At 39.6% G+C, this 22,292-nt stretch overlaps 1 protein-coding gene across 3 annotated transcripts in view; it reads right to left on the bottom strand.

The window, feature by feature from the left end:
- Positions 1 to 1,117: 1,117 nt before the first annotated feature.
- The window catches only part of LOC140529667 (major histocompatibility complex class I-related gene protein), a 57,802-nt gene continuing 36,627 nt past the window's right edge, over positions 1,118 to 22,292 (bottom strand). For 2 of the 3 annotated variants that reach the window (XM_072648482.1, XM_072648481.1), the window contains exons 2-6: positions 14,909 to 15,172; positions 13,405 to 13,680; positions 7,157 to 7,432; positions 6,782 to 6,886; positions 1,118 to 4,849 (exon numbers count right to left, since the gene is read on the bottom strand). In XM_072648482.1, the coding sequence (XP_072504583.1) occupies positions 4,809 to 4,849; positions 6,782 to 6,886; positions 7,157 to 7,432; positions 13,405 to 13,680; positions 14,909 to 15,044 (834 nt within the window). In that variant the 5' untranslated portion in view covers positions 15,045 to 15,172 and the 3' untranslated portion in view covers positions 1,118 to 4,808. Of the gene's footprint in view, positions 4,850 to 5,501; positions 5,653 to 6,781; positions 6,887 to 7,156; positions 7,433 to 13,404; positions 13,681 to 14,908; positions 15,173 to 22,292 lie in introns of all 3 variants that reach the window. The other variant, XR_011975641.1, reaches the window with a different exon arrangement.

Below are 22,292 nucleotides of genomic sequence, written 5' to 3' on the forward strand. Positions count from 1 at the left end.
CAGAAAGGAACAGTATGCACAAAAATATTTATAGCAGCTCTTTTCTGGTGGCAAAAAGTTGGAAATTGAGGCAATGTCCATCAGCTGGAGAATGGCTGAACAAGTTGTGGTATATGATTGTGATGGAAACATAAGAAATGACAAGCAGGATGCCCTCAGAAAAACCTGGAAAGACTTACACGAACTGATGAAAAGCAGAACCAGAACCAGGAGAACATTGTACTCAGTAACAGCAGTATTGTAGGATGATCAGCTGTGAATGACAACTATTCTTAGCAATACAATGATCCAAGACAATTTTGAAGGACTTATGATGAAAAATGCTATCCATCCCTAGAGAAAAAACTGATGATCTGAATGCAGATCAACACATACTAAAAAAAAAATTTTCTTGGGGTATTTTCAGTCTATATTTTCTTTCACAATATGACTAACATGGAAATAGATTTTGCATGACTGCACATGTATAATTTGTATCAATGAGGGGGGAAAATGGAGGGAGAGAATTTGTATTCAAAATTTTAAAAAAATTAAAAATTGTTTTTACGTGTAATTGGGGAAAAATAAAATAATAAATAATTTTCTAAAAAATGATCCCAAGCTTCTCCTTGTATCAAAGGCTCATCTCCTTAAAAACCAACAATCTACCAGTAATGCCCAAATTCAGTTCAACAAGTATCAGAACCTACTTTGTTTAAGGTACGCTGCTAGGCTCTGGGAACTCTAAGCTAAATCAGTTTAAACACTGTTGTAGGGAGACAAATTATACATATATCAAATACATAATATATATAAGGAATATGACTGAAGCTCTGAATATCAGTCTCCAAAGGATTCTATATGCTGCAGGTCCCTTGAAAGTCAATGAAAAGGTACATGGGGTATGAGCCCACTGGGGTCAGACTCAAATCGAAAATGGGACCACTAAACTGCCCATGCTCCAAGGGCTATTAGGCTACCTCCCGCACCTACAGAGGAGTCAATCCCCACTGTGTGGTGACAACTACTCCCCCTTAGGTATCTAAAGTTAACCCCAAGGGATTGGGGGTGTCTTTTCTAGTATCAAAGCTCATGAACCCACACCAATCACCCTTACCTTCATGATTATCAGTTGATATCAATTAGATAGCCAGGTTTAATTGGCTTTTAGAAAATGACATTTACTAAGATGGTGAAGTAAGAACAGTTGGTACAAAATATCCTCCCAAAAGTCTGTGGCATACTTTCTCATGCAGAGTCCAGAGGAAAGTGAGCTCAAGTTTGGGGAGAGCACATGTGAGGTGCACAGCTCAGGTCCAGATGGCTGGATCAGGATTCAGGGAAGAAGTCCCAAGAGAGGATGTTAGGACACAAGCAGGATGACGGGAAACCCAAAATCCTGTGGACCTTGTGAAGCTCCTTTGGCCAAATTCATCCTCTCCTCCATCCCCCAAGTGACTCACCAAATGCTTGGTCAGAATTTCTCTCTCTGCCAGCTTGCCGCTTGCTCAGATCTCTCTTTTCTGGAATTGGCTCCATGCATTTATAGATTCCCCACAGGAGGAGACCAGGTTTCTTTAACCAATCCTAACATACTTTCCTCTATAATATCTAGTTCTATTAATAATAACCAACATTTATATAGGCACTGTGCTAAGTGCTTTACAATTAGTTTTCAAGAACTTTTTGCCCTTGTCTTGATCAGTTGGTACATGTTCTCACCTGGTTAAGGTATCAGGGTATAGCATCTTATCACTTTAAGTGGGATGGAGTAATTGACCACAGACTTTCTCCTCCCCGCCTGCCCCTTTATGTTAGAATGTAGCATAATACACACAAAGAATTATGCAGGAAGAAGCAGCATAAATGATTTTGTCTAAACAAATTAGACCTAGAAAAGCAGGTGAGCAGTGATCTATGCCTGGATCTCCCATGCTCCATTGTCCTCTATGAAGTTCCTAACCCGAGATCCATGGACTCCTAAGGCATCTGTGGATAGGTTTCAGGGGGTCTGTGAACCTGGACAGGAAAAGAATTATGCCTTCATTTTCCCTAACTTCTAATTGTAGTTTAGCATTTCCTTCAAATATGAACGTAGGCAACAAATCATTATTTTAAGAAGCAGTCATAGGTTTCATTGTCTGTTCATAGTCATTAGCCCATAGACTGCCAAAGAGATCCAGGACACACAAAAAAGGCTAAGAATCATTGATCTAGGGGATAGCCCCCAGAATTTTGGGTGCATTTCCTGTGAAAAACAGGAACACATGAACCAGATTCACACAGAGCCAAGAGGTGTGCTACAATCTACACAACTGGAGACAGTACCCATCTTACTAATGGAATGACTGATTGGTGGAGGAACCTATGCAATGCTGGCCATACATCTCCCCCGACAGTATCTGCACTAAGTCAGACTTGAAGTAGAAAATACGTCTCCAGCAGTGAACGTTTAGGGTACGTCGAATTAAAGACTTAAGGGACAATTTGAAGCAAAGGAGAAAAAGACCTCTGGCCACAGCAGCAATAAAATAATTTGTGCTTTTGGACTTTGACATCTTGCTGTAAAGACGTGCCATGGAAATGTGGCAGCTGTGGACCTTGAGGCCAGCAGGGGAAGGTGAAGGAGTTCATGGTGGGAGCTCGCCCTCTGCCTCACTCTCAAACATAGGCTATTCCTAAGGAAATGGAGGCTCTAAGATTTGGAAAACTCCATTTTCCCCCATATACTACCTCCCTCATTAGGTATGGCTGGCAAATAGTAGGGAATGCTGCCAATCCGGGGTGGTTTGGGCAATCTCACCTAATAGTCTCCGAAGTTCTTCCAGATTTAGAGAGTGGTAATTAAGAAGGAAGTTGGAGTCTTTTATTTATTCTTTGCACCCCCGTTGTTTATTAGCACAGTGCCTGGCATCTAGTAGGCACTCAAAAATGCTTGTTGAGCTGAAGAGGATAGTACTCCTTCAGGTGTAAACACTGAAGGAGAGAGGGAGCAAGCATTTCTTAAGTACCTATTATGTGCCAGGCTGGGGAAGGAAATGGTAAATCACTCCAGTATCTTTGCCCAGAAAACCTAGGAAGAGTCAGACATGATTGGACAGCAGCATTGTGCCAAGCACTGCGCTTCACAAATATGATTTCATTTGATCCTCACAATCCTGGGAGGGAGGTGCTATCATTAATCCCATTTGACAGTTGAGGACATTGAGGTAGACTTGCCCAGTCACAGAGCTAGGAAATGTCTGAGGCTGGATTTGAATTCGGATCTTTTTAAATTTAGGCCCAGTACTCTATCCACTGCACTACCCTGTACATCAAGATATATATTCACCATATTGTACCTGGGATTTGGTTTCATTCAAAGAACAAAACCTGCTCTCTGGGCAAGCTCTTGTCAGGCCAGAGGTTGGCAAGAGTGGTGGGTGCCAAAGAGGAATGAGTAGCAGCAGTGGTCCTAGTAGAACACTGCATCATAACACTAGCATAGAAGGAGAACTGCCAGACCGGACCATACTGAGGGGCTTCTTCTTGGAGCTGGTGAGGAATTCTTTGCACTCCCACTGTGCACTAGCAGAAATTTTGTTTCAGAAGAGGATTTTGGTTTTGCTTTGGGACAATGCTGGACACTAGCTGCAAAAGAGAAAGAATCAAGCTTGGTTACACCTGCTGGGATTAGCCAGCATTAGATGGACCTGCCCATCTAACTCTGTCTATGATGGAGAGTCTATAAATTCCTTTGGGAGATGACCACTTCTTGAAATATGCAGTTTGATTTCCAGCTATTCTGTTTCATGTTCTGTTTGAACCTTCAATAAAACCTTTCATTTTGTGAACTCTATTTGTGAGGAGAGAGTATCCTGTATGGTAATAGATAATGAATTTTCTGGCTGGAGGCCATGAGTCAGAGATGTGAAAACTCCCCCCATTGCGAACCTGGGCCTTTGGAGATTCTGTTATATATAGGTATATGTGTACAGATATTTATAGTTTTGACATCAAAATGCTAAGCTTTTATTGAGGTCTCTATGTTGTCATCGGAAGTAGTAATGGAGTTTTTGAGTGTTACCCAACTCTTCTTTAAATCAGTTTGGGATAATGCCCACTGACAAAGCCAGACAAAGTCTCTTCGATGCCTGGGTACAGGCCAGCATTGCCAGGAAAATTCAGCTACTGGAGCTTCTTCTCAGCCACAGGGAACACATAAAAAGCTCAGGTTTAAGACGTAACCCACAATGAAAATCCTGGGTATTCCAATACTGTTTATAGAGTCAATTCCACATTCGCCAAGGCATCTGAGGTGATTCTCACGACAGTGTTCAAAATCCACTGATAAATAAGATCTAGGGAGAGGTTATATCTATTTGGCACAGTATGATTCATCCCTGCTGTCACATGTAATGAATCAAAGTACCCTAAACTGTCAGTATTTCAGGGATCTAAGTTTGGGGCACACCAGATAATTATGGGGCTTCAATTCCAGTACCCTCAAAATTTCTATTATATCATAGGTCGCAGATTTTGAGCTCAAAGAAGGTCTCTTAGGCACACCTTTAATCCAATCCTTCAGTTCGCAGTTTGCAGAGAGGGAAACTGAGGCACCAAGAGGTTAAAGTGACTTGCCCAGAATCACATAACAAGTATCTGAAGTGAGATTTGAACGCAGATCTTCCTGACCCCAAGTTTGGTCCTGTGTCCATTGTAGTAGACTGCTTCTTTCCAATATTCTCTGGGGAATTTAGTCAAAGATTTTTTGATAGCATACCCCAGATCATATGTAGAAAGGTCTGTGACCATTGGAAGGAAAGAAGAATATGAAGGCAGCATCTAAATCAGTTAACTGGTGTAGAAACATAACCAACTTCTTTGCAACCTGAAAAGAGAAATGATTTAGTCAGAAAGACATCAATGCTACATCTTTCCTTGTAATACAGAAACAGAGAATTTTCATCCATTTGATGGCTCAGTTCACAAAGAAGTGAAAATCTAATTGTTATCCTGTTTTGTCCAAGATTCTACAAAATATTTTATAATTTTAAATGTTATATCCATTATATCAGTCCCAAAATCTTGGAGAGGAATGAAGGGAGAAGGGAAGAAAGGGAAAAGAACAAGCACTTACTATTTAATTAATTACTTGATTTAATTAAGCACTTCCTATGTACTGTTTCAAGTTTTAAGCACTATACAAATATCTTATCTGATCTCACAATTCAGGGCGATCAATACTGTTATTGTGCCCATTTTACAGTAGAGGAAACTGAGGTAGATAGAAATTAAGTGACTTTCCCAGATCATAGAGCTAGTAAGTGTCTGGGTCCACATCTAAACCCCGGTCTTCCTGACTCTAGGCTCAGCACTCACTGCACCACCTTTCTGTCTCAAGCGCCAACAGGCAAAGATGAATGCCATAAATGGAAGACCTTCAGAAGGCCATGACCATTTTTTAAATGGTTCTGTCAGTCATCACATAGCATATGAACCAGAATCAGTGATGGCCTTTATCTAGGACACAGTTGACCTACCATCAGTGGAAGGTATGCTCTCAGAGAGGTTTTTCTGTTAACATCCCAGCTCTCTCACCCAGTATCCCTTGAGGTTAAATAGGGACATTCACAGGACGACTGGATGGGATGAGTCCACAGTCTGCAGCCACAGAGAGCCCAACTCATTGACCTGTACAAAGAACCAAACCCACGTTCCTGATATTATCAGTAGTATTCTCTAACTAACCAAATAAACCAGCTACAGAAATATTAGAAGTGAAAACAAACACAACTAAAACTTGAAAAAGCACAGAAAATTTTACATGGCCATTACATTTAAAAAGAGAAAGTATAATTATCTCATTAGGTCAAAAGAAAGGGAGAGGGGGCAGGCCTTAATGAATGCTCATGGGGTTGAAGGGACAGGGATTTATAGCTTTACCAGTTCCAATCAAGCAAAGGGTGATAGTATCGGGGAAGAGAACATGGACAAAGAAAGGACAAACTTACTCTGGCATTCTTAGTCTAGACCATAGGAGTGGTCTAGAAGGATAAGAATAATACAGTTCTGGGCACTACCCAGTTACTAGGCAACTGTATCTATAAGCTTTATCCACAAGGAAAGAAGGAATTTCCTATAAGTTCTAGTAGAAAACTCCAGGAAACTTTAATGATCTGAAACTCACAACAAGTCCATTTAGCAGAAAAAAAAAATATTGAACTGAGAGTGAATAAACATGGGTTCTACTCCCAGTTCTACTGCTAACTCACTGTGAAATCTTAGGGAAGTCACTTAAATTCTCCACACCACTGTTTTCTAATCTACAAAACAAGGGAGATGAGCTAAATGATCTCTAAAGTCCCCTCCAACTCTGAAATTCTGATTCTTGATAAAGCTGTGAGTGAAACACATAGCCACTCATTTTAAAAAAATTATTTTTAAAGCCATTGGGTTCATTCAGCCAGAGGATAATGGTGATGCCCTAAAGATGGGGCTGCAATATGGAGATCTTTTGAGGGAGAGAGAAATATTGTAGGATCAGTGTAGCCAGAGTATTTTCCACTGCCATGAGCTACTCACTACGTGGCACAGTGGATAGATTATTGGACCTCTGTGAGTTCAAATCTGACCTCATACACTTACTAGCTGTGTGACCCTGGGCGAGTCACTTAACCCAGTTTGCCTTAGTTTCCTCCTCTGTAAAATGAGCTGGAGAAGGAAATGGCAAACCACTCCAGTATCTTTACCAAGAAAATCTCAAACAGGGTAATGAAGAGTCAGATATGATATGAATAACAACAATTCACACTCCACTTACCTGATCGTTTTCTTCTATAAACAAAAATTCCCAAACCAATCAGGAATAAGACAATTACTGTCAACCCAGAAACAACTTCCACAAACGGAGAGAAGGTTTTTGACTCTGAAATGAAGCAAACAAACAAAAAAAAAAAACAAAAGTAGAAAATCCCCAGTCTCCTCTTTTCCCTTACAGAGACTTAGAATTTTTTTTCTTATGACTTGTCAGAAAAATCAAGACTATTCCTGTAAGGTTACTTTCTCACCATCAGCTTCCCTTGTAGGCCAATAAAACTAGAAGACGTTCTATAGAGCACTGGCCTGAAAACAATATTCCATTTTCCCTCTACCAGCCCAATAACTTCTCCCTACGAGCCATGTACTATATCCTTACCAACTGGCACATGGAGGACCTTGAGGAGGTCATTATGCTCCACCTGGCAGGAATAATCATCTTTACTTTGAGGATCAATATCTATTGAAATCCAGGTCTGATAGGTTCCATCCCCACTGGGAAGAATGTCTCCATATTCAATTTCTTGGGTTATTGGTTCCCCATTTTTTATCCAGGTCACAGTAATCTCTGGGGGATAGAAACCATAGGCTTTGCAGATGAGAGTTGTAATCCCAGTAGATGACTTTTTGTGGCTTCCACTGAGTAATGGGGTTTCTGAAAAGAAAAAAGAAACAATCCAAAAAAGAAGGCTTTCTTCCCTTTGCTGATTCTACAATGTTCTAATATCAACAATCCATTCTCCATAAGTTTTTAGACAATTATATCAGAGGAAACATACCTTCAGCAAGGACCCCAAACCAAGGTAAAATTGTATCCAACATTTGACTGCACATATGTAGGGGAAGCCAGCTCATCAACATATTTCTGATTTTCAGCTTGCCTCCCTACAGACTCCTGTGAATTTCTCTTTGTGTAAACTGTCTTAATTGAGCTCTCACAGCAAGAGAATTACATGCATTCTGTGTATTTTCTAGCAGTCTCCATTTTCTGTTTGCTGTTTGCCTCTTTATTTGTCACAGTCTTTTATACGATCAGAGTTTGGCAGAAAGGGACAAGATAGTGGGTTTAAGTGCCCTCCCCCTTTAAGGGAGGCAACCAGGGGAAGCAAATGACTTTTTGTTCTGAAGCAATCATGCTCCCAGATCAGCAGTATGTAAGGGGCATTTTAGATATAATTCCAGTCTAGTACCCCAACTCTAAGAGAACAGAACAGCTAGCGTGGTACCCCAAGACTCTAGAGTTATCTATCAATGCCTCCTCCCCCATGCTATCTATCTATACCTTTAGACATCCCAAGTGGCCATACAAACCCTATGTAGATAGCTCTTGCCTTTCATGGGTGCCATCTCTAAATACTTTCTCTGAAACCAGGGAACATTCAGATATCAAACATACAGAGCTTCATGCTATTAGTTTGGCTGGAATGCTCATAGCTGATTGCCAAGTCTAAGTGGCCAAGCCATGGTCCTCCAGACAATGGTTGACTGCCTATATAGAAAGTTTCCAGGTAGCAAGAAAAGGCACTCTGCCCACAACAATCTCTTCCATACCTGTGTCCTGATGCCTCAAATGTCCTTAACAACAGACAAGGCTTTTCATTCACAATTAAAGGTAATAGAGAATTCCTTTAAGAAAGGGAATGGTCATTAAACTTGCTCCCTTTCAGTCACTGAACTCCAGCTGACAGAAACCATGATCTGCACTCTGAAGAGCCATGGCGACTGTTTTCAAGCCTTGCAAATGGCCACTGAAAGCAGGTTTAGGAAAAGGGCTGGAGGAAGAACACACTAATATCCTGTAAGTGAGACAGAGAGGCAAAGGGAAACTTTTAAAGGGAGAAGGTGGTAGATTGTGATGACTGTCGCATGGCACAATTTGGCTTAGGTCTTGCTATGCTCAGAGTTCTCTCTGTCTCTATCTCTGACTCTCTGTCTCTCTATCTCTCTCTCTCCCCACCTACCCGACCCTTCTTCTCTTTCTCCTTCCCCTTCTCCCTTTCTCAGGTTTTTCATACCTCTTATAATGCACAGGATTATTTTTTACCTCAAGAGGACCAACTCGTTCTCTTGTCTTCTCTCTCACTTATCTCCCTACACAATTTTTTTTAGTACCTTCCCTGCCTTTCCTCTACCAACTACCTCCTCCCTATCTCCCACCTGTTTTCTTTCTTTGTTAATTTAAATGTTTTTCTTTTTTATGAACTTAATCATCAACAAATATATACTGTGATACGCAAAAACAAAAGAGAGCTATATTCAAAACTGTAGACTTCTGTAGCATAGTTTATTTTATAAAAGCAGCTACTAAAATTACCAGAGACAGCTAGGTGGCTCACTGGATAGAGCACCAGGTCTGGAATCAGCAAGCCTTGAGTTCAAATCCAGCCTCAGACCCTTACTATCTATGAAACCTTGGGCAAGTCACTTCACCCTGTTTACCTCATCTATAAAAGAGAGAAAGAAATGACAAACCACTTCAGGATCTTTGCCAAGAAAATCCCAAATAAGGTCATGAAGAGTTGGACACAACTATAAAATAACTGAACAACAAAGAATACTAACCCATTGTTCGCAAAAGAATTGCAAACTATTAACAAACATATGAAAGAATGTTCCACATCACTCATAATAAGAGAAATGTGAATCAAACAATCTTAAGGTCTTACCTCACACCCAACAAATGATGGTCAATATGACAAAAGAAGGGAATAGTTCATTTTAGAAGGGTTAGGAGAAGATAGCCATACTAATGCATTGTTGGTAGAACTCAGAATTAGTGAACCACTTTGGAAAACAAATTGGAATTATGCAAATAAGTGACTAAAATGCTCAAATCCTTTTGACTCAGATTCCACTACCAAGCATACACACCAAGGGGGTCACTAATCAAAAAGAAAGACTTCCTTTATACCAAGGTATTTATAGCATTGCAAAAAACTTGGAAGCAAAGTAAATACCCATTGGTTACGGAATGGTTAAACAAACTGACCATGGGCAAGTCACTTAACCCCTGTGTGCCTCAGTTCCTTATCTGTAAAATGGGGACACAATGGGGAAAGAAATGACAAACCACTTCAATATCTTTGCCAGGAAAACCCCATGGACTTTGTCCATGGGATCACATACAGTTGGATGTGACTGAGCAACAAACAAATTATGGTACCTGACAGTAATGGAACATTACTGTGCTGTAGGAAATGATGAATATGACGAATACAGAAATACTTTGAAAGACTTAGATGAACTGATGCAAAGTGAAGTAAGCAAAAGCAAGAAAACAGTTATTAAAATAATATAAATGGGGAAAAAACAACCAAAAATATAAAAGAAACTAATATTACAAAAAATTAGTATGACCCAGAGAAGATATTGAAGAAGATACTTCCCCCTACCGCTTTGCAGAAGTGAGAGGTTTATGGGTATGAACACTGTATATATTTTATGACTTTTTTACATATTACTAATTTTGCTGCTTTTTTCTTTTCTTTCTGTTTTTCTTTTAAACAGTTCTTTCTTATATGGGCTAGCTCTCTGGCAAGCACGCAAGTGAAAGAAAATGGGAAATTTTAGATTATGTAGAAATAAAATATATCAATAAAAATTGATTTGCAAAAAAAATCTTCCTACAATAGAATGAAGGATAAATTAAAATTGAAAGAGACTTGAAACAGGCAGACTAGTTAAAAGTCTACTGCAGTATTCCAAGTAAGAGGTATTGGGGGCTTGAATTAGGGCTATGTCTGTATGAATGGAAAGAATAGGGCATAGACAAGAGATACAGAGGTAGAAAGTAAACAGCATTTGGTAACACACTGGATATGAGGAGTGTGTGAATGGATGACATTGAGGTTGCTAGTCTATGTAATGAGGTGGTGGTACTCGCAACAGTAATAGGAAAAGAAAATGAGTTTTGATTTGGGCATGTTAAGTTTCAGGCATCAATGAAACATTTAGTTTGAGATGACCAAAAGGCAATTGGTGATATGTGACTGGCTCAGGAGAGAAGCTACAGCTGGATGTATATACCTGGGGATTACCTGCATAGAAATGATCATTAGGTCCAGGATGGGATTCTAAGAGCCAGGAAGACCTGGGTTTAAGTCCTGCCACTGACATATTTATTGTGTGGTCATGGGTAAATCCCTTAACCTCTTAGTTTTCTTGGCAACTCTCTAAGATTTTAAGTTTTGTTTTTGGTGGTGAGTCACTTCAGTCACATCTTAATCTTTGTGACACCACTTGGGACTTTCGTGGCAAGAATACAAGAGTGCTGTGCCATTTCCTTTGCCAGTTCATTTTAAAGATGAGGAACTGAGGCAGACAGGCTTAAATGACTTACCCAGGATCACACAGCTTGATTAACTAATTGATTGGTTGTTGTCCTTTGTTTTTGAAGAGGACCAAAATGACATCACTATGTTGGGATTAAAGTACCATTTGTCCAGTTGTGACTGATCAGACTTATATGAGCTAGAAATGCTCTCCAACAAGTGGTCAGACACAAACATTTGGAGTAGAGATATCTCTAACTGAATATCTCATATTTCTTTTGAGCTACTGAAATCTGCTTTGCTCATAGAGCACAGTGCCTTCTTTGATGCAGGCACATTGTGCTGGGTGGTCCTATGCCAATGTCTTCCATATCTCATAACTAATTCCAAAGTTCTTCAGAGATACCTTGAGTGTCTTTGTGTCACTCCTTCTGACCTCCATGTGAGCACTTACCTTGTGTGAGTTCTTTATAAAATAATCTTTAAGGCAAACATACTTTTGACATTTGAACAACCTGGCCAGCACATCAAAGTTGCACTCTCTGCAGCTGAGTTTGAACACCTGGCAGTTCATATTGAGAAAGGACCTCAGTGTCCAGTACCCTATCTTGCCAGGTAATCTTTAGAATCTTCTAAGTTCACATGGGAGTGATTCAGTTTCCTGTCATGGTACTGGCATACTGTCCGAGTTTCACAGGCATATAACAATGAAGTCAGCACAATGGCTCTGTGGACCTGTAGTTTGATAAGTATCCTAATACCTCTTCTCTCCCACACATTCTTTTGGAGCCTCTCAAATAATGAACTAGTTCTGGCAATACATGCATCAACCTGATCATTTATGTATGTATTCTAGAAAGAATACCACCAAGATGACTGAAGTCATCCACAGCATTCAAAATTTCTCCATTTGCTATAACTGAAGGTTCCATATATGGATAATGTTGTGATGGTTAGTAGCAGGCCTCTGTTTTCTTTTATCAGGCAATAATTAGCACAAGAGGCACAGCATTTATCCATACTCTATTGCATCTCAGCCTCAGAGGCTGCACTGGGTGCACAGTCTTCTGCGAACAAAAAATCGTGCACCAATTCTCCCTCCACTTGAATCTTGGCTTTGAGCCTTTTTAGTTAAATAATTTGCCATCACTGCCATAGCTGACCTTGATGCTGTTTTCATCCTCATTGAAGGTGTCAGACAACATCACAGAAAATATCATGTTAAAAAACATGGGAGCAAGCACACAGCCCTGCTTCACTCCATTGGTGATGGCGAAAGCTCCAAAGCATTGTCCATTACCCAAAACCTGGGCAAACGTGCCATCATGAAACTGTCATAGATTACTGAAGAACTTCTCTGGGCAACTGAATTTTGCCAGAATTTTCCACAAGCCCTCATAACTGACAGTATCAAAAGCCTTCATTAGACTGACAAACTTTATATACGGACCTCTGGCATTTCTTTGGAAGTTGCTGAGTAGCAAACACCATATTGACTATTCCTCAGCCCTTTCTGAAGCCACACTAGCTCTGTGGTAGATGACCATCTTCCAGATGAAGGATCATTCTATTAAGGAGGACTCTGACAAGAATCTTGCCAGCAATGAGTAAGAAAAGCACTCCTCTGTGACTGTGTCACATAGCTAGTAAATGTCTGAGGCCAGATTTCAGCTCATGAAGATGAGTCTTTCTGACTCCAACTCTAACTTGGAGTGCCCTATCCACTTCACCACCTGGCTTCCCCATTATAAAGATAAATTATAAGGAGTTATTGATCTATGTCCCTGGAGGAAGTTTCCACAGTGGAGTTCCCCACATAAATAAAAGCACAATAATGGAATCTACATACTGTTGGGAAATTCAAGTAAGATTTCCTTGGTGACTAAATGATACTCTAGTGGTCAGAAAGAATTAACTGCCTTCCAAAGGCTCTCCTTACATGACTTGGAGAAAAGGGAAGAATTACGCTCATTGTTTCTCTAAGACAGAAGGAAACTAGCTACCTGAAGGATGACTTCGTCAGGATGAGGGGACTGATTCAAAACAAAAGTAAGTATTTATAGGAAGTGACAAATAATAGTGAAAGTCTGACGGAAGTGAAGGGTGTTAGGAGTGAGCATGAAGTAAGCTAGAAGTTATAGAGGGGCCCTGGGTTTGAGTTTCGGACCTACCACTGGCTGTTTATGCTAGGCAAGTCACCTCTCTGGTCCCAAGTTTCCTCATCTGTAAAGAAGAAATTGTTATCACTTCTACTATCTCCTTTATAGGACCATTATTTCTTTCAGAGCTCTATACATATGCAAATTATAAAGCCAAGAGAAGGTAAAGGAAAACCAGTCTAATCTTTGTTTTTTACCAATCCGTTGGAGGGTATCTTTTCCAAAGTCCAGGAATTTCTTTAACCAGGCGATGCATTCTGTTTCCAGCCAATTTTTCTGATAGCGTAACTCATTCTGGTTGGTCTCCCAGACTTGCTTGATGAGTCTAGCCACATTATCCATGGCAATCCAAGACAGAGAGTCTTTATTGAAAATGATGAAATCCTTTCCATCATATGCATACTGGAGAAATCCTGTGGCACTACCATCCTCTAGCAACTCACAGCCAATCATCCTCTGGTAGGTGTGAAATCCTGAAATCCACAAGTGTAGTCAAGACTGGTGGAACACGGCTATAGTCTGAAGGGCAAGACTCAAGGGTTTTCCTGACCTACTGCAAGGCTTACGGGACCTACAACTCCCACCAGTGAAAATGTTATAATTTATTCCTTTGGGTTAAGGGTTTTTTTTTGACAAGTAATCCCTGTTAAATCAAGTAACAAAAAGTTATATATCATTGCTTGAGATAAAAGCAACTAACACACATATGTATATATATATATGTATATATATATATATATGTACATATATATATATGTATATATACATATGTGTGTGGGGGTGTGTATATATACATATAAAACACACACACACACACACACACACACACATATATATATATATATATATATATATATATATATATATATATATATATATATATATATATAATCATGTGAGCCCCCCATGACCTTGTGAGAGGCAGGCTGTCATATGCATAGAAGTTCAGCCATGAAGGCAGGACTTGAGTTCAAATCCTATCTTGGATGCTTTTGGGAGCTGTGTACCCCAAGGAGCTCTAAGATTATTAGGTATAGAAAAGTTGCAATAGTATAAGGAGTTTTTACGCCAGGCATCTCTCATGCCAGTGAAATACAGAGGCAGCTAGGTGGCACAGTGGATAGAGTACTGGCCCCAGAGTCAGAAAGACCTGAATTCAAATATAGCCTCATGTACTTCTTAGCTGTGTGACCCTGGGCAAGTCACTTAACCCTGATTATCTCAGAAAACAACAACAAAAATGTCACCCAAGGTTTTGCCCTCAACATCATTGCTCTTCCCCCTTGGTGATCTCCCACATCTTCAACTCTCACCTCTACACAGATGACTCTCAGTCCTCTATCTTCAGTTCTTATTTCTTTCCCAAACTTCAGACCCATACCTGTCTGCCCATGAGGTTGCTTCATCTGGCTTACCTGTTAGCACCTCAAATTCAACATGTGTTTAAATAAGCTTATTTTTCTCCTCAAACATACCTCTCCTTCTGACTTCACTTTTTCTGTCCATGGTCCCTTCATTCAGTCAGTCTCCTATTTTTGAAATCTTGATATTAGGTTGAAGTCTTCTTCTTCCCCACCTTGTACATCTAACCTATAACTATATGTCCCCGTCAGTAACCCCTCCTGTTCTCTCTATGCCTTTATAATCCATAGCTGGAGAATGCTCTCCCAAAGCACAGGGATCATTTTTTGCTTTACTCACCTACAGTATGATTGTAGTGATTCTGCAGGGCCCTCAGTTCTACTTTAAATGCCTGCTGCCAACCCCTCAAAAGCTGAGTATACTTCTCCCAATGAGCAGATGCCAAGTTCTCCTCCATCCAGGAGGCCTGGGGCATCTTCTGTCTTCTGTTACTGTCATATGAAGTGATAGGATGATAATCTACATAGCCAACTGAAATAAATTCAGGGATCCCTTGCTTGGAATCAGAGACCCCCAGGCGAAAATATCGCAGAGAGTGAGTTCCTGAAGAAGCAAAAAAAAAAAAAAGAAAAAAAAGAGAGATGTTTTCATTTCTATTTTTTTAATTAGCCAGGCATTTATTTTCTTTCTCTCCCACCTTTCCCTCTCCACTGGAATAAAGAAAAAGAAAAACAAATGCTTGTAATATACATAGTCAAATAAAACAAAGTCCCATATTGACCATATCAACAATTGGTGTCATATTCTGAATATTTAATCTGTCATTTCTCTGTCAGGAAGTGAGTAGTGTTTATCACCTGTCCTGTGCAATCATGGTTGATCACTGTATTGATCTTGAGTTCTTAAGTCTTTCAAAGTTGTCTCCCTTTGCCCCACCATTATTGTATGTTGTTCTCTTGGATCTGCTCACTTCATTCTGCATCAATTCATAAAGTATTCTTAGATTTCTCTGAAACTTTCTCTTTCATCATTTCTTATAACACAGTAGTAATTTATTACACTTAGGTGACATAATTTGTTTAAATATTTCCTACTTGATGGGTACCCCCTTAGTTTCCAGGTCTTTGCCACCACAAAAAAGACCTGTTAACAAACATTTTTGTACTTATAAGACCTTGACCTTTTCACCTTTCTTTTATCTCTTTGGCATAGAGGCCTAGTACTGTTATTACTCTGTCAAAGGGTAGGTATAGTTTAGTACCTTTTTGTCACAGTCCCAAATTACTTTCAATCAATCATAATTAGGCACCTATTATGTGCCTGGCACTGCTAAGTTTGAGGGATACAAAAAGAGATAAAAACCAGTCCCTGACCTGAAGGACCTTACAATCTGTACCAATTTCTTTTTTTTTATATTTTTTTTCTTTATTTTTACTTTTCAACACTCATTTCCACAAGATTTTGAGTTCCAAATCTTCTCCCTATCTCTCTCCTCCCCCCACCCCAAGATACCATGCATTCTGATTACCCCTTCCCCCAATCTGCCCTCCCTTCCCTTATCCTCATCTCCTCTATTTTCTTGTAGGGCAAGATAGATTTCTATACCCCATTACCTGTATTTCTTATTTCCAAGTTGCAGGTAAAAACAATTTTTAACATTCTTTTTTAAAACTTTGAGTTCCAACTTCTCTCCCTTCCTCTCTCCCCATCCAGGCAAGCAATTCAATATAGGTTATACATATGTAGTTATGCAAAAGACTTCCATAAAAGTCATGTTGTGAAAGACTAACTATATTTCCCTCCATCTTATCCTGCCCCCCATTTATTCTATTCTCTCTTTTGATCTTGTCCCTCCCCAAAAGTGTTTACTTCTAATTACCCCCTCCTCCCATTTGCCCCCCACACTCCATTTATATCCTTCTCCCCTACTTTCCTGCAGTGTAAGATAGATTTTCATACCAAATTGAGTGTACATCTTTATTCCCTCCTTAAGCCAAATGTGATGAGAGTAAGCTTCACTTTTTCCCTCTCACTTCCCCTCTTTTCCCTTCCATTGAAAAAGCTTTTTCTTGCCTCTTTTATGAAAGACAATTTGCTCCATTCCATTTCTCCCTTTTTCCTCCCAATATATTCCTCTCTCACCCCTTAATTATATATTTTTAGATATCATTCCTTCCTATTCAACTCACCCTGTGCCCTCTGTCTGTATGTATATAATCCCTCCAACTACCTAACTACTGAGAAAAGTCTCAAGAGTTACAAATGTTATCTTTCCATGTAGGAATGTAAACAGTTCAACTTTAGTAAGTCCCTTATGATTTCTCTTTCCTTTTTACCTTTTCAGGCTTCTCTTGATTCTTGTGTTTGAAAGTCAGATTTTCTATTCAACTCTGGTCTTTTCATCAAGAATGTTTGAAAGTCCTCTGTTTCATTGAATGACCATTTTTTCCCCTGAAGTACTATACTCAGTTTTTCTGGGTAGGTGATTCTTGGTTTTAATCCTAAATCCTTTGACTTCTGGAATATCCTATCCCAAGCCCTTCCATTCCTTAATGTAGAAGCTGCTAGATCTTATGTTATCCTGATTGTATTCCTAGTACTCAAATTGTTTCTTTCTGGCTGTTTGCATTATTTTATCTTCGCATTTGGCTGCAATATTTCTAGGAGTTTTTCTTTGGAGATTTCTTTCAGGAGGTGATCAGTGGATTCTTTCAATATTTATTTTACCCTCTGGTTCTAGAATATCATGGCAGTTTTCCTAGATAATTTCATGAAAGATGATGTCTAGGCTCTTATTTTTATCGTGGCTTTCAGGTAGTCCCATAATTTTAAAATTGTCTCTCTTGAGACAATTTTTTTTCCAGGTCAGTTTTTTTTCCACTGAGATATTTCACATTGTCTGCTGTATTTTCATTCCTTTGATTTTGTTTTATAATTTCTTGATTTTTCATAAAGTCATTAGCTTCATTTACTCCATTCTAATCTTTAAGGAATTCTTTTCTTCATTGAGCTTTTGTATCTCCTTTTCCATCTGGCCAATTCTGCTTTTTAGGGCATTCTTCTCATTGGCTTTTTGGATCTCTTCTGCCATTTAGGTTCGTCTATTTTTTTAAAGTGTTATTTCATTAAGCATTTTTGGGGTCTCCTTTAGCAAGCAGTTGACTCGTTTTTCATGATTTTCTTGCATATTTCTCTTCTCAATTTTTGCTCTGATTTTCAAAATCCTTTTTGAGCCTGAGACCAATTCATATTTTTCTTGGAGGCTTTGGATGGAAGAACTTTGACTTTGTTGTCTTCTGTTTGCATGTTTTGGTCTTCCTTGCCACCAAAGTAAGATTCTTTTCAAAGTAAGAATCAAAGTCTGATTCTTTTTCCACTTTTTGCTTATTTCCCCAGTCATTTACTTGACTTCTGAGGTCTTTCTCAAGGTATTTTCCCTGCTTCCAGTGGGGGTGGGGGGTGTACTATCAGTTGCTCAACCCCCTACAATCTGTGGGCCTAGAGCTCCAGAAACAGTGGCTATAGCTGCCCCTACTGCCGCTGTGGCTGCTGAGGGTTACTCCACCCCCTTTCCTCTCAGCCACCCTGGGCCTGAGGCCCAAACACTCCACTCTCCTGCACTGGTCCCACAGAATTTTCCCATTGACTTTCCAAGTTATCCTCTGTGTTTTGGGGTTATGAAGTCTGAAAACCACCAGAGGTGTGAGAGATTCAGTCTCTCTAAGGCCTGCTGAAGTCCTGTCTGTGCCAGCAAAGCCTACACTAGACTGCTTTTTGTTTGGTGTGGTGTGATAGACACTTCCCCTCAACCTTCCAGGCTGTCTTGGGCTTGAGATTTGCTTCACTCCATCATTTTGCGGGTTCTGCAGCTCCAGAATTTGTTTAGAGCTACTTTTTACAGATATTTGGGTGGGCGTGGGGGCAGTGCTCTAGAAAGTGTGTGCTGTTACTCTGCCATCTTGGCTCCACCCCCCACCCCAAATTTGTATCAATTTCACAGTTCAACCAATAGTGGATCAATATGCCCTTTTCACCTCAGCCTCTTCCGCATTTGTCATTTTCATTTTTTGTTAGTTTTGTCAATCTGATGGAGAGATGCTTATTAAAGACAAAATATACTTAGTTGTAGATTACCTATATTCATAAAATAGATTTTAATGTGATATCATCTAAAATTCCCCTGATTCTGATTTATATGCATAAATCATGAGACCTAGGGATGATAAACAATTCTTTCTAAAGACCAGTCACTGTTAGGTTATTGTTAGATTGCAACTGTGATTTCCCTGGTTAAGGGAATATCCAGTGTGGAGTGTATTGACACAAATACCCAGCTCATCTAGAACATATAGATATAGATGTAGATAGATATAAATATAGTCTTAGTAGCCTGAGATTCAGAGAAATTAAATAACTTGTCCATGGTAACACAGTCAATGTGTCAAAGGCAAGACTTGAACCCAAGTCTTCCTGACAAAGACCAGAAGCCTTTATTCACCATGTTATACTGCCTCTTGGACTACAGGATGAGGCTAGGAAAAAATTAAACAAACAAACAGAAAAACAGAACCAACTTTTGTCAAGTAGCTTGTGACATAATGCTGGAGACAGAAATGCAAATCTTACTCTCTGTCTCCAATCCCCTATGATCCTCACCAGCTTCTTGCTGATCTCAGAAGATCAAGAACCAACCCACTTCCTGAAAACAGAAGCAGGAAGAAGGAAGTAGGCATCTTCTAGTTATGCAGAAAGTTATTTGGGATTTAGCTCAATGCAGCACCTAGCATAGGTTTTGAACTAAGGTAAGCTTTTCTATTCCTTTTCTTCTTCAAATAAACTTCCCTTTCACATGACCCTCTTTCTCACCTTCTTCCCTTCTCCATTCCTCCATGACATCTATACTTTCAGCTCTTGCAGTTTAAGACCTCTCTTCATCTATTCTTTCCCTTATGTCCCTCCCTTATTTCCACTCACACCACAGTTATCCTAGTTCAAATCTACTTCACCTCTCACCTACAGTATTTAAACAAATTGTCCTTTTAGTCTTTAGTACCTCCCTCTCAATTCATCCTTCATTCAGATGCCAGTGATATTGATGGGATGCTTGGGTGCTTGTTCTTGGACCCCAGTTCCAAGATCACATTTTTCCCTAGCTTCGAAACACTATCCCTGACAGTTTTCTCCCCAGCCTAAGGACACTATGCCTAGAAATTACTCATGAGTGGGCCCCAGTAAGACAAACTACCTTGCCCCACAATTACTCGTGAGTGGGCCCAATGAAATGAACTATCTTTCTCCATCACAACAGCAAGCTGAACTTTGAAGAAATTTTCTTGTAAAAACAGGACTATTTTGTAACCACAGAATTATTATTTATTGATTCCCAAAGTTATCATATTCAATCCAGAGGTCAAGCTATAGACATCTACTCTCAAAGCTATCTTACTATAGACATAACAGATCAAAAACAGACTCCTGAGAAACCCCTCCCCCTGGTTTCCAGTAGTTAATGATATCTGTGACTAAGGTTGTAAGTTATTACTTAATTAGCATTTCTGTCAGATAATCCACTACTTTTCTTATATAAGTTTTAGCATCATTCCTGTTAAGTTGCAAATTCCTTAAGGAGCTCTGCCCACCATATTGGCATTACAATAAACCTTTGCCACCTTGACTGGCAGAATGCTTGAGTCCATGAATTCATTCCAGACAACCCTGTCCAGTACTCTGGTCCTTGGGGGGTCCCTGAACCTCTTAAACTGCATCAATATCACTAAAATCTGGGTTCTCTGGCCTGGAATACACTCCTTCTTCACTCCTACTTCTTAGAATCTTTAGTTTCCTTCAAAGTTCATTTCAAACACTTCCTGCATGAAGCCTTTCCTGATCTCCCCTTCCTCACCTACTGCCTCCTCTTGTGAACCTATTATCTTGTATTCATCCTGTACATACATATGTGTGCATGTTGTCTCTCTCCCATAGGACGTAAGCTTCTAAAGGCAAGGACTGGGTTGTTTTTGGCTTTTTGTGAGGTGGTAAGAAGTTCTAGCACTGAAAAGAAGAAATTAGTCAGTCAGTCAGTAAGCATTTATTAAAAGCCCACCATGTGCCAGGCACTGTGCTAAGGGCTAGGGATACAAAGAGAGGCAAAAGACAGTCTTTGTCCTCAAGGAGTTCACAAACTATTAGGGAAGACAACAAGCAAACAACTATATGCAAACAATATACAGGATGAATCAGAAATAGTTAAGAGAGAAAAGACACTAGAATTAAGAAGGATTAGGAAAGGCTTCCAACAGAAGCCTATAGACTGGCCCCCAACCCAGCAACCTGGCACATAGTAGGTCCTCAAATGTTTGTTGATTGAAAAATTTGATAAAATACAGGTTTTTGGAAATGAAAACCATCCAAATGTGTATTTTTTAAAAAAAAACGGCTTTATATATGTTTGCAAATCCTGTTATTTTACATATATGTGAATGTGTGCTCTCACTGACTTGGATGTTTCTTCTAAGAATACAAACTGAAATCCATCCGTGTCTGCTTATGTTGGGGCCCTCTTACTCACATCCTCTCAACAAGGGACAAGAACTTCATCTTCCTGGCTTCCTCCTGATAGCCCGAGTGTACCACTGCTACACTAAGACTGCCAATCGACCATCTCTTATCCTAGATGCCAGGACTGGCTCATCTTGTTTTTCTCTCTTGTGTTTCCTCAATAGCATTTTTTATTCCATTCCTCTTCTGAAGTCCTCTCTTGCAAGCCTGCTTGTAGCCACCATGAGCCTCTCCCCTGCCCTCTGATACTCATTACTAGTTCTTCCATGACTGTTGTATTTCAGGTCTTATGGCCATACAACAATCCATGACACCCTTTATGTGACATTTAAATATACATTAAAAGTTAAATTCCGTTAAAAATGGCTTGTTCCCTTTTCATTAAGGCAAGCTATCTAGAACAGGTCAATCTCATGTTTGCTGAGAGTCTGTCGGTGCCACGGGCAAAGAAACTAATTGTATGTAAATTTCTAAGTGGCTGATAGACAAGGGGAAGCTTCCAGAAAATTAATAAGGTGTCTGTGAAATTTCCTTCTGACTGAAAAAGAACCATCTTCGGGGCTTTCTTGGAGGCAAGTATATTATACAACCATGCAGTGATTTTTGGTTGTTGTTTTTTTATCCTGAACCCTAAGAGGAAGGGGGAGAATATAGGATCTAAAGGAAAAAGCCAGGTCTTTGCCCTGAGAGGATGTAAGCAAAAACTAGTCAGGAATATTTTGATAGAAGAAAGATGGAAACCTAAAGCACAAAGCAGGCTGCAGAGTCTTTAATATAGACATGATCAGGTTAGCTAGCTAGGGTCACTGAAAAACCCCAAACAAATGAAGAAAGATTCAGAGTGTACTAGTTCTATCTAAAACTGGGAAGGGGTGGGCCCAAATAGTATGAATCTGTGATTGGGACCAACTAAGGGTTAGTAAAAGTGGTGCCTAAGTTTTATTTATACCTGGTGTCCCAAAAGTCTTAGTGTGGTTTTAAGTTTTAATAGATTTTTTTAATGTTTAAAAATAGCTTTAATAATTTTTTTAAGCCTTTCAAGAATAGTTGGTCAATCAATCAAAAAACATTTAATAAGAATCTACTATATACCAGATACTGTGCTAGGTTCTGAGTATACAAGACAAAAGCAAAATGGGTCCTGCCCTGGAAGATCTTAAATTCT

The sequence above is a fragment of the Notamacropus eugenii genome, chromosome 2, assembly GCF_028372415.1.
Source record: "Notamacropus eugenii isolate mMacEug1 chromosome 2, mMacEug1.pri_v2, whole genome shotgun sequence".
NCBI lineage: Eukaryota > Metazoa > Chordata > Mammalia > Diprotodontia > Macropodidae > Notamacropus > Notamacropus eugenii.